The sequence below is a fragment of the Eublepharis macularius genome, chromosome 3 (assembly GCF_028583425.1).
Source record: "Eublepharis macularius isolate TG4126 chromosome 3, MPM_Emac_v1.0, whole genome shotgun sequence".
Taxonomy (NCBI): domain Eukaryota; kingdom Metazoa; phylum Chordata; class Lepidosauria; order Squamata; family Eublepharidae; genus Eublepharis; species Eublepharis macularius.
The window spans coordinates 178,454,481-178,470,422 of NC_072792.1; the positions used below are offsets into that span (position 1 = coordinate 178,454,481).

General features: G+C 44.0%; 1 protein-coding gene across 1 annotated transcript in view; it reads left to right on the forward strand.

Moving 5' to 3' along the window:
• The window catches only part of ALG8 (ALG8 alpha-1,3-glucosyltransferase), a 32,663-nt gene extending 17,085 nt beyond the window's left edge, over positions 1-15,578 (forward strand). Inside the window, exons 8-13 of the mRNA XM_054975048.1 lie at positions 828-948; positions 2,516-2,655; positions 5,786-5,925; positions 8,714-8,811; positions 12,688-12,760; positions 14,934-15,578. Of these exons, the coding sequence (XP_054831023.1) occupies positions 828-948; positions 2,516-2,655; positions 5,786-5,925; positions 8,714-8,811; positions 12,688-12,760; positions 14,934-15,165 (804 nt within the window). The 3' untranslated portion in view covers positions 15,166-15,578. The remainder of the gene's footprint in view (positions 1-827; positions 949-2,515; positions 2,656-5,785; positions 5,926-8,713; positions 8,812-12,687; positions 12,761-14,933) is intronic.
• The last annotated feature ends 364 nt before the right edge of the window (positions 15,579-15,942 follow it).

The following is a 15,942-nucleotide window of genomic DNA, read 5'->3' on the forward strand; positions in this document are numbered from 1 at the left end:
ATACAGGATCATATACACATTGTTGGTGGAAATGTCATTACATAGAAGAATTCTAGAATACAGTCTTACACCAAATCTTTTTGTTAACCGGCTACAAAATACCAAAGAAACCTGAGCTGATATTTCTGAATCAGTGGGATGATATGGAGATCCCACCAATTCGACAAGACCTCATCAATATCTTCTTAATGGCAGCAAAAAATTTAATTGCTCTAAAATGGAAATTACATACTGTACCGACAATTACCAGTTGGTATTCTAAAATATGGGACCATTTTTTATTTGAAAAAATCAATGATGGAATCTATCAAGCTGAAAATTTCCCCAAAACAACAAATTTTATGGAAAAATGGTTCCCCTTTTTTGAATCCATTTCTAAAGAAAATCTATATCCTCCCAATAAAATATACCAAACAATCCTGAATCTATAATCCAAAATATATCAGATCATTCAACTTGAATTTGTCTTTCCATGTTTTACCTTTCTCTGTTGTATAGTTTTTAACAATGTACCCATGTTGTAGTTCAAATTGTAAACAGTTTTGTTAATAATTGAAATAAAAATAATTAAATTTTAAAAAAAACAAGCGCCTGATATCAAATTGGCAACCCGTTTCAGCTACCGTATGAAACGGTACTGGCTGAGGGGAAAAAATTGTATCACGCGTTCTCTTGACGTTTAAATTAGGTTTAATTCAGATTGATTCTGAGGAGCCATGTAATGAAAATGTAGGAAACATTACCGTTTGTAACATAACCAAGGAGGTTTTGCTTTGTTTATAAAAGAAAACCCATGGAGGTTGACTCTTTCCTTTTCTTCCCTCTAGGGACAACTTCCTCAGGTCGTCTCCCGCCTCTTCCCTTTCAAGAGAGGCCTCTGCCACGCATACTGGGCTCCTAACTTCTGGGCGGTGTATAATGCCTTGGACAAAGCACTCGCAATTATTGGTGCAGTACATTTAGTTTTGCGTGTCCAGGGTTTGGGATAGGGTGGGGCTGCATTTGTTTAGAATACTCACATCTTGTCTCTCCAGGAACCTACTCGCTCTGATGAGCAAAAAGAAATGTTAAACATGAATTAATACACATTCAATAACTGGAGGAGTTTTTTAAAAAATCGGCAATACTAACCCTCAGTGATAAAACCATCTAGTCTCTACTTAACAGTCAGTAAAATTAGCAGAAGTGTAAAAGGATTGCTCAAGCAGGAAGATTCTGGTTTGCTTTCCTAAAACTTTACTAGTAGAAACAACCATGCATTTGTTAATTAGGACTGCAAAGCATCAACCCCCCTGGTTGTACTTCTTAACTGCAAAGACTACATAAACATCAGGGCCATTTCACTGTGTCAGGCAAGTGGTCGGTCTGATCTGGTATGTTGCGTCTGGCCAACATTGGATGCTGCAGCAAATGTGATGCACCTGGAGAAATCTGTGCATTTGAATGGCTTGAGATTCAAACATCCCTGCCATTACTGTTCACTAAAAAGGGATACATAACCACCCCTCGTTCTTGGAAGAAACCTGCCTCACTTTGTCAAAGGCTTTCACGGCCAGAGAACGTTAGTTGTTGCAGATTTTCTGGGCTGTATGGCCGTGGTCTTGGCATTGTAGTTCCTAACATTTCGCCAGCAGCTGTGACTGGCATCTTCAGAAGTGTAGCGCCAAAAGACAGAGATCTCTCAGTGTCAGTGTGAGATCTCTGACACTGAGAGATCCCTGTCTTTTGGTGCTACACCTCTGAAGATGCCAGTCACAGCTGCTGGCGAAACGTTAGGAACTACAATGCCAAGACCACGGCCATACAGCCCAGAAAATTTGCAACAATAGTATTTGATTTATATACTGCCCTTCAGGACAACTTAATGCCCACTTAGAGCAGTTTACAAAGTATGTTACTATTATCCCCACAACAAAACACCCTGTGGAGGTGGGTGAGGCTGAAAGAGCTCCAGAGAGCTGTGACTAGCCCAAGGTCACCCAGCTGGCTTCAAGCAGAGGAGTGGGGAATCAAACCCAGCTCTCCAGATTAGAGTCCCATGCTCTTAACCACTACACCAGACTGGCTCTCCAACAACTAAATGCCTCGCTTTCTTCTTAACTTCCATTTTCTTCCCGACTTCTTAAAGATCTGCGTTACTGAAATTCCTAGGCTGGTTTTCTGAGGCTGGTTTTCTGAGGGCCGTCTCAAAACTTGACAGATGGGTAGAGCTCTTCTCCAAAAACACGAGATGATTCTATAAAGTGGAGCTGTAAACTAGTCACAGTGGGGTTTCGGATATGCACTTGGTACCGAATAACCTGCCTTTTGCTGAAGTGTAAACCATCGCTGCACCTGTTGGGACGCTTTAAAAATCATAATTTTTCAGAAGAAAAGCAGTGATCTGTGAACCTATGAGCATTTAGTTCAATTGTTAGAACTAACCTTTGGGCTTATTTCCAAGTACTCTTGTTTAGGGTGCCTGTATCGGTGTTTGTCTGCGTGTTTCTGTGCTCATGAAACTTGAAATTTGCAGGTCTGAAATACAGATTCCTGGAACCCACTAGGATGTCCAAGGCTTCCATGACGGGGGGGCTTGTTCAAGAATTCCAGCACACGGTCCTTCCGTCTGTGACTCCGCTGGCCACCTTGATCTGCACAGCAGTCTCCATACTGGTGAGTCCAAACCCCTCTAAGCTTTGAAATGCTTTATCTGCTATGGAACAGAATCTAACAGAGATGAGGCTGTAGCTCAGGGGTAAAGCGTCTTACTAATTCTAATGCTGTGTCTTGGAAAAATTGTTTATTCACCCTATGGCATTGTGTATGGAAATGTCATTGAAATTGACTGTAGTGGTCCCACACTGTCTAATCCGCCTCGAGTCTCAGCAAGAAAGGCAACTATAAATGATATAAATTAATAAAGAAAGAACCTGATTTGCATGCAAAAGGCCCCATGTTCAATCTCCGGCATCCCATGTTAAAAGGAGCAGGCGGCAGGTGAGATATTGGGGAGCAGCTGCCAGTCAGAGTAGACCGAATGAGAGAGTAGAATCCATAGGTGATAGGATAGATTGTACCACTTTGGACTACACACAAGGGTGCCTTTTTGGGGGGTAATGCTTTACATCAAAGGTCCCCAACCTTTTTGAGCCTGCTGGAATTTTTGGAATTCTGACACAAGGTGGTGGGCGCAACCACAAAATGGCTGCTGCAGGAGGCGGAGCCAATCACAAAATGGCCAGGAGTGAAATTATGCATAACTCTAATAATAATTCTTCAGCATTTCAGACAAGAGCTCCACTTTTGAGGTCTATTTAAGCTACCCACCAGATGTCTTTTTAAATTAATACTGCCTAAAAATATTTCCTTGCATACACACTTCTTACCTTCAGTCACCCAGTGAAGATCCTTATGTTATGGCGGCAGTTGCTGCCGAACTAATGCTTTTTAAAAATGTGCAGCCAATCAGAAGCCTTGCTGCACAAAAGCCCCACCTGGCCGCTTGGTAGGGCACCAGGAAAGGTGTTGGAGGGCGCCATGTTGGGGACCTGTGGGTGGGGGGATAACTATTGCAGCAGCAAGCATTAAAGATTAGAACCTTTTTTCTTGGTTTCCCCCCACCCACTTGTACACCGTCTTTTACACGCAGGCGTATTTGAAAGGCGGCGTTGCCTATCTTCTGAGGCATAGACAATTCTGCCACCTCATTCAGCTGTGTTTGTAGATGAGTTCTAAAACTCATTCCACTGTCCGTGCGATCCTAAGCAGAGTTGCACTCTTCTGTATCCATTGGAATCCGTGAGCTTAAAGGAGTATAGCTCCGTAGGACTGCGCTGTTAAACCTCGCTCAAAGATGCCTTCACTTATTGCTCCCAGCCAAGGAACACTAGCAGTGGCCTTCAGGCTACGCAGACGCATGGCTGCCTCTTATTCCCGGCTCTTGAGATCATCCCCAACAGAAAGGGGGATTCCTCCCAGAAAGGGAGATTGACAAAACTTCGATGTTGTCGAAGATTGTAAATAGATTGCGTCTATTTCAGTCATAGGTCCACCTCCTAAATGTATTACAGATGTATTGTCGAAGGCTTTCACGGCTGGAGAGCGATGGTTGTTGTGGGTGTTCCGGGCTGTATTGCCGTGGTCTTGGCATTGTAGTTCTACAGTGCCAGGAACTACAATGCCAAGACCACGGCAGTACAGCCTGGAAAACCCACAACAACCATCGTATTACAGATGCTTCCAAAAATATTGGAGAATTACATAGCAGCCATCCAGTGGAGTGTATACAGGAAGCAGCCCTACCAAAGGACCATAATCTTCCTGATGGCAGCGCTGTAGCCAAAAATGGCTGTGTTTTTCATGCTCCTAAAGGAGAGCTGGAAGAGATCTTAGAAGATTGACAATTAAGGCTCTTGTCATGGAACCTGGGGGGGTGGGCATAACAAACTATATGACTCAGAATGTTTAACTTTGTAAATTTGACGTTTTGTTTTTACAGGAAACTTGGGCTCAAGACCCCGCTTCTCTATCACTCGGGGGCTTTAGAACATTTGCAGAGGGAGGGGAAGCGGTGGCCTGGCAACCCTGCTCTCAGTGGGTTTAAAAGTAAAAACACAGGTCCTAGACAGCCCCTGCCCTAATTACATACAGGTTCTGTTGGTTAAGGGCCAGCATATAGGAGTCCTCCTGTGTATTAATGTCTATCTGCCCCCCAAATGCTCAAAGGCCCAAGATCGTGGAAGACTACGGGACCAGTTATTTACAACACTGGAGGACTTAGCGCTCCACTATCCAAATTCAAAATGGATCCTTGGTGGAGATTTTACTGCTAGGATTGGGTCGAGTAGTTCTGAGATTCAACAGGGTTTAAATACCCAAATTGCTGACCATATATCTCTCCTTATGCGCAGTTCATTAGATTCTGTAACGAACAAGCCTAGTATAAAATTCCTTGAGCTGCTAGCTATCTTCAATCTGTACATCTTGCATGGGACAAAACTAGATAAATCAGGAAACACTTACACATATTTAACAACAGTTTATGCTAGTATATTTGATTATATAGCCCTCTCCCCAACTCTATTAGACTAAGAGAGGTGGTTAGCCATTGCCTGCCTCTGTAACCCTAGTCTTCCTTGGAAGGTCTCCCATCCAGTTACTAACCAAGGCCGACCCTGCTTAGCTTCTGAGATCTGACAAGATCAGGCTCTACATAGTCCTTATTCTGAATAGAGCTAACTGCATCCTGCGTCGTTTCATGCCCCATCCATTTACAGATACATAAATATATTTTAAATTATTTTTATTACTGAATTTGGGGTCCATTCAAACTTCCCACCAGATAAGAACATTTTAAAATTTCTATCTATTCTTTTTAGTTTCCCTTTGTTTCTCTTCCTTTCTGAAAGTTAGTCGTCTTGCCTTTGCTTCAGCCCGCCAGTTGAAGACGGAGGGTAGCCGGATTTTTAACAGAGCATCTTCAAACATTCTCTCCAGCCTACAGTTCCCAGAATAATTTCGGTTGGGAACCATGTTTGTTGAACTGACTTGCAATGTGCTCGGAAACCCTTACTTAATTGTAATCTTTGTTTTTCTTCTTCTGGTGATGCAAAGCAGGCTTAGAGAAACAGGAGCTTGGCGACCATTCATCTGGTGGCATAACAGAAACAGGGAACTTTGAATGAATGAAAAATATGAAGCTTTGGTTGAATTGATGAAAATACAGAGCTTCAGTTGAACGATAAGCTCGTGTGCTTGATGCCGAGATTGCCACTGAAGCTTTGTTTCTGCCTGTTGTTTCTAGCCCTCTGTTTTCTGTCTTTGGTTTAAACCCCAAGGGCCCAGAGGCTTCCTTCAGTGCCTGGTTCTCTGCTCGCTGAGCTCTTTCATGTTCGGGTGGCACGTGCATGAGAAAGCAATACTCCTTGCCATCCTTCCTTTGAGGTAAGTGAGCCGCAAAGGGGTTCCACAACTACCTGGCCACCCACCCCAAGTGTCACGCTTTCTGGGATGGGCTGAATCTCACTATGAATTGTGCATGAGCTGTAGCACACAGTATTAATCGGTTCTGTGGAATGTCTAAACTTTGGGTGGAGGAGAGGGGGCTGCACAGAACTGGCCTGCTGATGTTTGTTCTGTGATGTGCTCTGGAAACAGTTTGAATTAGCTTCTTGCATCCTCTGAGAGGTGCAAAGGAGCTCCTTCGACTCTTTATTCACGCCGCTCCTGTAAGAAAAATTCCGGCATTGCAGCAGGGTGAGTGAGTAGCAAGCAGCGGCAGCTCTGAGAAAGGACTAGAAGGAGCACTTTGACTTGACTTGACTGTACAACCTGTTGGAAACAGTAACTGCTACAGGCAGATGGAGGCTTCTGATGTTGCTGTAGCATCTGTTGCCAGCACTGGATTGGGAAATTCCTGGAGATTTTAAGGGCTGAGCCTGGGGAGAGTGAGGTTTGGGGAGGGAAGGTAGCTCTGTGTGGTATAATGTCATAAAATCCATCTTCCAAGGCAGCCATTTTCTCCAGGGGAACTCATCTCTGTCACCTAGAGATCAATTGTAATTCCAGAAGATCTCCAGCCACCATCTGTCAGACTGTGGCTTATTAAAAGTTGCAATCCAGACTATCTCTTGCAATTAGACATGAGTCCATTGGTTTCAAAAGACTTTACTGAATATAAACAACCATTATAGTCCACTGACCAAGATTCAATATCTTGGCTGGTACACGGATGTTGCTACGAATGAAGGTAAAGGTTAAGGTACAGGATAGCATAGCCCAGCAATTCCCATCCTCCCCCCATAGTTCTCAAAACAAGCGGCTTGAAGCTGAGAGATTGAAACTTTCCCAAGGCTGGAAGGGCTGTAGTCAAAACATTCCTCTTCTCTGAGATAACTGTTGCTGGACTGCTTGGCACCTGCAAGAGAAGAGCTTAAAACACTGACAGGATTAAAATGGAGTCTCTCTGGTTAGCTTTCACAAGGAACATAGGTCAGACCTGACACCATCTGGAGATTCAGAGGAATTAGCCGTGTTAGTCTGTAGCTGCAAAATAGTAAAAAGTCCAGTAGCACCTTTAAGACTAACCAATTTATTGAGGCATAAGCTTTCAAGAACCACAGCTCTCTTTGTCAGATGCATCTGACAAAGAGAGCTGTGGTTCTCGAAAGCTTATGCCTCAATAAAGTTTGTTAGTCTTAGAAGTGCTACTGAACTTTTCACTATTTTGCATCTGAAGATTGGAAACCTTAAAATCCTAGATGCGCATCCCCCATCCCTCCCCAGGCCTCTCTAAAACCAGAAGAAATAAGATTAGAAAAGGCCTCTGTATCAATCTCTCGGAGGGTTACTGAAAGTCAAACTAGATAGTACTGGGTGTGGCAGACTTTCACCACAAGGTCACTACCGTTTGTCAAAAAAACGGTAATCAAAATCTTCCCTAAAGTATCGTTTTCTACCGTCAGTAAGCTACAGTTGCATGGGAGCACAAAAAAAGTACCGACTGCTGTAGCACGTGCAGGTTCCTAAGATTCCTGGTATTTGTTAAAAAGAAAAGTTTCTAGTTTTCATGACACTGAAGATACGTTTGTTATTCTGTGGCTGTTGCCCACAAATGTGTCAGAAGCTGGAGTGGATGGTGAATAAAATTGCCTCTGAAGTGGATCTTCAGTTACCTTGCTTCTCAGAATGAATTCTGCATAATAACCAAGAGCAAATATTTGCATAAATTACTAAATTTGACTTTCTTTGGTACAGAATTTTAATTTTTCTGAGCACAGAGCTTTAAATACTCCATGTATCAGTAAAGGGGTAGGGACTATAGACTTTACTACTATGTACTGTCCATTGCTGTGAGTATAATCCTACTGGATAGCTTCTACATAGCTTCATATGTCAGCCTTAGAATTGCTCGTGCTCTTTCAGCATTTCTTCAGCATTGTACTGGATTTCTGCTGCCTTTGCAAATGAGCATTTATGTCCCCTGTTACATCATTTACTGAAATGTCTGAAATTGACTGTACTGACTCATCCTGCGTAATCCACCTTGAGTCTCAGTGAGAAAGGCAGGCAATAAATAATGTAAATAGACAGAAAGAACAAGCCCCTTTGTGTGACTTATTATGGGCCAAGTATTGCTGTGCCAAGTTGGCCCCCAGATGTATTTATTCCGTCCTTTGGAATGTATTTTATTAAAGCAAAGAAATTAAAGTAAAGTAAGTGCCTGATAGAAAAGTTATACAGATTCTAAAATTAGACGGTAAATTGAATGTTGTACAATCTTACACAACCAATAAACTTATAAACAATCTAGGTTTGGGAGTAAAACAAGCAATATGTTCAAATTTCCTTAAACCTAACTACATAACATTTCTCCTTCTCTCTCCCTCCTTCCTTGTCTCTGAGCTTCTGTGTCAATTAGTTTCGCCTAAGGAATCAAAGAAATCCTTTCATTTTTTCTGGAACTCAGTTATCGGTCTAGTTTGTAAGTAGATAGTCAGTTTGGCCATTGAAGCATATTCATGAATCTTCTCTCTCCGCTCTGAGAGACCGGGGCAGGCATCATTTTTCCATCTGCCTGCAAATAACACCCTCGCTGCCGTCACCTTGGAATGTTTTCAGCTTCTCTTTGAGTTCTCTCAAAAAATATTTTCTTTTTTTATGTCACTGGAGGGATCTCCTCTCCCTAAGTAGTTAGCTATAGTTGCTTTCAAAAGTCTGTTTTGCATTTTAGCTTGCTGTCTGTGGAGAGATCAAGAGATGCCAGCATCTACCTGATTCTGTCCACTACCGGACATCTTTCCCTCTTCCCCCTGCTCTTCACAGCACCAGGTAAGCGCGCTCTGTTCTCTCACCACCCTGGTTCACATGCAACTGTTCCTTGGTTTGGCGTGTGAAATCAACCATAGGGCAAACAGTGATTCCGCACTGTAAGTCAATTGAAATCCGACATGTGAGAAATGGTCAATAGACTGTTTAGAGCAGCACAAACCTCTTGTAAAAGAGTTGTGTGCGCACACGAACGTGGCACAATCAAGCTTGTTTGGATTGGTATTGTAGTCATTCTGAAGGAATGCCACCATTAGCAAAGTGTATTTTAAAAAATCCCACTGGTTCTACCCATGCATCAGTTATGACCAGGGGTCATTTCCTAGAAAAAAAACTGCAGGAACTCACTAGCATATCTCATTAGCATATGCCACACCCCCTGACATCACCAGAAGTGTGTCAGAAGGCACCATCCACCCCTCAGGCCCCTTTCCCCAAAAGTCTCCAGGTATTTCCTTAAAGCAGAATGAACTCAAAGCAGCTTACCCTCCTCTGGAGAGCCAGCCATGCTGGCTTACATGCACGCACGCACTCTCTCTCACAAGTCACAAATGAAAATAAAGCAGCAGAATGAATTCTAAGCAGCTTACGTTCCTTTGGAGCCCAGCCCCGCTCAGCTTGCACTCATTCACTCATTTTCTCTCCCACAAGTCACAAATGAAAATAAAGCAAGCAGCAGAGCAGAATGAATTCAAAGCAATTTACGTTCCTTTGGAGCCCAGCCCCACTCGGCTTGCACTCATTCACTCATTTTCTCTCCCACAAGTCACAAATGAAAATAAAGCAAGCAGCAGAGCAGAATGAATTCAAAGCAATTTACGTTCCTTTGGAGCCCAGCCCCACTCGGCTTGCACTCATTCACTCATTTTCTCTCCCACAAGTCACAAATGAAAATAAAGCAAGCAGCAGAGCAGAATGAATTCAAAGCAATTTACGTTCCTTTGGAGCCCAGCCCCACTCGGCTTGCACTCATTCACTCATTTTCTTTCTCTCCCTCTCTCCCATGAGTCACAGATGAAAATAAAGCAGCAGAGCCTGCTGCTAAAGACGAGGACAACCAGAAGGAAAAGGAATCATGTGGGTGTGGCCAAAACCCACGTGACCTCTTTTCAGCGCTACCGGAACACTGTTCCGGCGCGTTCCGCCTCCAAATGAGCCCTGGTTATGACTTAATTTGATGATCAAGCCAATACCACATTAGAATATTTGTTCTCCCATAGTGTAAAAAAGGGCGTCTTGAGGACAAGGAGGGACCACCGTCCTGATTACACCTACCTTGTGTACTGATTGGGCCATATTTTGTTCTGTCTGCCCTGCAAGGCACGGCATAGTTACTTAATTTCTTTTGTCTCTTGTGTGGTTTGTATCTGGGCAGCTCACACAGGCTGAATTCAGCTGTCACAATCCATGGTTTGTTTGAGCCGCAGTTTGTTACACAAACCGCAGATAGCCTGCCATTCATACTTCATATACTGCTGTTCATAACTCCCAGTTAGTCACTCCAGGCAGAATCCTGGAGGTGCTGTTTAGAGCTCACATGTGTTGCCAAGCGTTACTAGCTGAAGTTTCACTACGTAAGTAGCCTGTTTGCTGTTGGCCAGCTGCGGTAAACAGGAGGGAAGCTGATGGAAATGCAGATCATCTAAGCTTCCTCTGCCTTGGCCAAAAATTGTCAGTTTCCCTAACCTTTTCCTTCTAGCTGATTTACTGAACTCCTGAATAAATCTCGTATAGCTCTCATCCACATTTAGAATCATAGGGTTGGAAGAGACCTCCGGGGTCATCTAGTCCAACCCCCTGCACAATGCAGGACATTCACAACTACCTCCCCTCATACCCCCGGTGGCCCCTGCTCCATGCCCAGAAGATGCCAAAACACCATCAGGATCCCTAGCTAAACTGGACTGGGGAAAATTGCTACTTGACCCTAAGGTGGCAATTGGCCTTACCCTGGGCATGTAAAAAGGGGCCACGAGAACTAAGCACTGATGCAACCCTTCCTGCCCTCCCTCTCGTGATCTGCCCAGGTTCACAGAATCAGCATTGCTGTCGGCCATCTAGCTTCTGCCTAAAGACCTCCACAGAAAGAGAGCCCAGCCATTTCTGTCCAGCCCTTTCAAAGCATTCCTGAAACTACCATTGGAAACAAAATGAATCTTTTACAGCCCATGCTGCCCTCTCTGCTTCTCTCTGTCACCATTTCTCCACCTTTCAAAAAATTTTTTGATGTACTTTCCTGCCTAGAGGGCAAAGTAAAACTTAGCAGGGAGAGAAAGCAGAGGGAGTGTCCCTCAAAAACAATACGGATGGCTGAATGCAGCTGGAATAATTGGTATTTTCTGTTGGGCTGTGCTTCCCTCTCTGCATGTAGGAGGATAAGAGTAGCAATACTACAAAGTAACCTGGGATTCCTGCATTTAGACATCATGAAAGACCACAGTTAACAAAAAAAAATCCCAGATCAGCAGCTGCCAACCACCAATGGTTGCCTAAATCCAGGCATTTCATTGTCAGACACTCATCATAGAGCTGGAAGGTACCCCCAAGGGTCATCTAATCTAACCGCTGCACAATGCAGGAGATTCACAACTACCACCTCCACCACCTCGTGACCCGTTGCTCAAAGCCTAGAGGAAGGCAAAAAATCTCCAGGATCCTTAATCTGGCCTGGAGGAAAATTCCTTCCTGACCCCAAAGAGGCGATCAGCACGACCCCGGGCACATAAGAAAGGACCACAAGACTCAAGAACGGGCTTGTCTTTTTCTGCCCTCTATCCCGCAATTTGCCTAAGTTCAACCCACGTTTTTTCAGTTGGGGTGTCTGAATGCAGCCCCAGGTCTCCCAATTTATCCTCTGAGCTACTTTGCAAGGTAGTCTTGGGTCGGAGCCTGTGACTGGCTCAGGGTCCTGAACCAGCAATTTGAAGCTAAGAGCCAAGCTACAAGTGATGCCTGACACAGGTTGGACACTTGTCAGTTTCCCTCAAGTTTTGATGGGAAATGTAGGCGCCCTGGTTTTACAGCTTGGCTCTCCATTACAGCTGCAAGACTAGGATGCCTACATTTCCCATCAAAACTTGAGGGAAGCTGACAAGTGTCCAACCTGTGTCAGGCATCACTTGTAGCTTGGCTCTGAGTCTAGCTGTCTGTCTAGTACAGGCTGTGGCTCAGTGACAGAGCATCCGCTCGGCATGCAGTTTCCAAGTTCACTCCCTGGCATATCCAGGTAAAAGGACCAGGTAGTAGGTGATGTGAAGAACCCTTTTCTGTCTAGGATTTGGAGAGCCGCTGCTAGTCAGAGTAGGCAATATGGACATTGATGCACCAAATATGGTTCAGTATAAGGAAGCTTCGTGTATACCCCTACAGTGAGATTTGCTCGGGGCTGTTGGCCAGCACCTGCATCAACCCTTCTGCCGTCTATCCCTTTTGTCAATTTCTGTTACTATGGACAAGGGAGGAAACCTCCCCCCCCACCGCAGGCTTTCTCCTTGGCTAACTAGGGTGAGTTCCCCCCAGTTTATTCCAGAGGCTGTGCTACTTACCTTCCTTGCTGATTTATTGCTGTCTCTATAACCTCACTTAGGGTACTTTAGCTGATGAACTGGTTTAACGCACCAGCTAAAGAAGCAGGGCTGTGGATTGGGAAGTCCCTGGTTCAAATCTTGCTTCTGCTGCGAACCCACTAGGCCTAGGGCAGTCCTAGGCAAGACTTTCTTCTTTCTCAGCCGCACACCCCTTGCCACCTGCCATATGGAGATAACAGTACCGACCTATATTACGGGGTGGTTGTGAGGGATTACTGCAATAATGAGCGTGAGCTTTGTATAAATGCTAACTACTATAATCCTCCTAACTAGATGCAAATCTGTGTTTCAGAGCTGCCAATTAAAATCCTGCTCATGCTGTTGTTCACAGTCTACAGCTTCTCCTCGCTGAAGGCAATCTTCAGGTAATAACTAACAGTTGCTGTACAGGGAAAGGTTTGTTTTCCTCCCTAGTTTACTAGGAAGACCAGCCTGAGCCTGTACATTTACTCAGAAACCCCCACTGAGTTCAAGAGGATGTACTGCCCACTGACTGTTCCTTGGTGCTCTTTTCTCCCACCCTTCCTCCAAGGAAAGAGCCCGTGATCCTCCCCTCCCTCCAGTTTATCCTTACAGCAGCAAGTAATAGAGGAAGTGAAAGACCTCAGCCTGAGACTCCACCAGTCAAAATAGATAAGCCTGACTTTTGTAGATCAGTGATCTGACTCCAAAGAAGACAACTTCATTGTGCTAGGGGTTCAGCAATAAACAGTAATGGGTCCTTCTAGCAGAAAGATTTGGAAGTTCAGACTAGCGAAACCTAATTTTGCCTGTGGCAGGGCTTTCTCAGATTAGGAATACAGACTAGAAGTGGGCACGAACCGAAATACAAACCGAAGTTCGTCACAAACTGGGACAGGTTTTTTTGGTTCATGGAGGGCATTTCTGACGAACCAGTTTTTAGGCTGGTTTGTTTTTCGGTTCATCACGGCAGAAAGCCTGGCGCCAATCAATGTGTTTCCTAGGCACTGGTGTGGGGGGGGGGGGGGCTTTCAGCAGACCTGCTGCCCCGAAAGTGACATATTCACAAACCAAACAAACTGGTTCACAAACTGGGCAGTTTCATGCCGGTTCGTGGTTTGTGAAACATGACGAACCGCAACAAATGCCCATTTCCCCAGTTTGTGCCCACCTCTAGTACAGACCAAAGACTGCTTCGAGATATTTCCATTTTGCCTGTTCCCACAAACACACTCATTCTCAGAGCAATATTGGATCACTGTAAAGACCAACAAGATTTACAGAGTGTAAGTTTTCAAGAGTAGAAGCTCCCTTTGTCAGAAACTGACAGAGGGAGCTTGGTATCTGATGATGGGAGCTTGACTCTTGAAAAGTTTAAACCTGGAAACCTTGATGGTCTTTAAGATGCTACCGGACTCAAATCTTGCTCTTCTGCAGACCAGCACTGAAACTACCTGGGCTTTTTTTCTGGGAAAAGAGGTGGTGGAACTCAGGACCGCACAGTGATGTCACTTTGGGTCAGCTGGAACAAGGGGGGAGTTTTTAAAAGTTTAAATCACCCTTGGCGAAAATGGTCACATGGCCAATGGCCCCGCCCCCTGATCTCCAGACAGAGGGAAGTTTAGATTACCCCACCGCAATAAGACTGACATCAAATAACAATGTAATGTACTTTATAAGTGTTTACTGAAAGTTCTATGTGCAAAATTCACAGTATACTACTGGTTATAACAGAAGTAAACGTGATTCTATCCATTTTCAATGTAACAACAACACAGTACAAAACATTTCTTTCACTGCTCTGTGTTCCAGTTCTACAGTCTCAGTCCAATGATTACATGGTAAGTAAACTTATTACAGTCCATAGATCATTGTAATGTGTTCTCGTTACTTGTTTCTTATCAGATGGTCTCGACTGGCTGTTGGAACAGTTCAGAAATACACCTTCAAGGGCCAGTCAATAGAACCGGTTCTAACTGTGAAAGCCATGCAGCTCAACAAAGTGCTGGCATGAACTTTGTTTCATCCTCTTCCTCAAGAGATGCAGTCAGCTTCACTCCTTCCATAAAGTCTGTTCATTCTTTCATTCTCATCCAGGAAGCAATGAGTTAAGACCGATCCAACCGGATTGTTATATTGAAAATTAATAGAATGACATGTCTATTTTGGTTATAACCATTAATATACTGTGAATTTTGCACCTATCACTTTCAGTATACACTTACAAAGCACATTACATTGTTATTTGACGTCAGTCTTATTGTGGTGGGGTTTCCCTTTGTATTGTAGATTTACTGTGATGCTCCTCTATTTTTTTGCCTCTGCATATCAGCAAAAGAGGAACTGTCTGGATTTGGGAAAGGCAGGGGCTGGGGGAGGGCATCGCTTGCTCTGGTCATACTAACTTGGTTTTCCTAGTGGGTCTTTGCAAGCTGTTGCAGTTAGAAGCTGTTTCTCCTGTAAGGCCCCTGATTATCTTTGCAAAGAACAGGGCTGGTTTTGAAAAACAGCACAGGACTGGTTTTAAAAAACTCCAGAAATGACTGTATTAAATCCTTCTCTCCCCACCCTTTGCAGGAAAGAAGGTCCTCTGCTTAACTGGCTGGAAACGATCTACCTCACGGGGCTAATCCCCCTGGAAATCTTTTGTGAAATCGTGTTCCCTTTCACTCCCTGGATGCTCAAGTTTCCCTTCCTTCCTTTATTGCTCACCTCCGTATATTGCGCTCTAGGCATCATGTACTCATGGCTGAAATTATACATCTCTGTCTTTACGGGACCCCCAGCCATCAGGCAAAAAGAGGAATGATGAGGGACTGAGTCCTAGCAGTTCATCCTGGAAAGCAACCAGTGCTAAGCAACGGCTTCTCTGTGGAGGTAGGACCACGTGCCACACAGCCTCCCATTCCAGGAACACCTGGACCAAGAAAACAGGAAAGGCTGTCAAAGAAGCAAAAGCTGGTTCCAGGTTGAGAAGGCTGAGGAACAATGCCTGCTGCTTATAAAACAGCTTTAATTAAGACTTCCTTGCAGACCTGAGCCTCCTTTTTCACCTTTACAATCATGTTGAAACAAATACTGGTTGCCTTAATGGTCCATCATGGCTTTTAAGTGCTAGTGTTGCATGTTAAAGGGGAGGTCATGGTGTTCCCCCAACAAAGGACAAGGTTACAATCACGTATTGTGAAAGATAAGAATAAAGCACTATTTTTTATTCAAGCAGCTTATATGTATGGTCATCATGGTAAAAGCATCATGTCATGTTTTGTATCGGTTGGTTGTTGGGTCACCTGTGCAACAGGTAATTTCCAGACAGGTAGCCTTGATAGTCTGTAGTGGCAAAATAAAAGAGAAGTCCAATGATGCCTTGGAGAACAACAAAACATGTCCTGATACATGCTTTTGGGCGTCCAAACTTACTTTATTAGATGCACCAGAGCCCAAAGGTGGTTTGAGCAATGGTGAGCCAACGCCTGAAAGCCACAGGGCGGAAAGAAGCCTCAAACTCTGGTACTAAAATTTCTACCAGAGATTGATTATTTGGAGGAACATTTTTTTTTCTTTTTCAATTAAATGTATTATATAC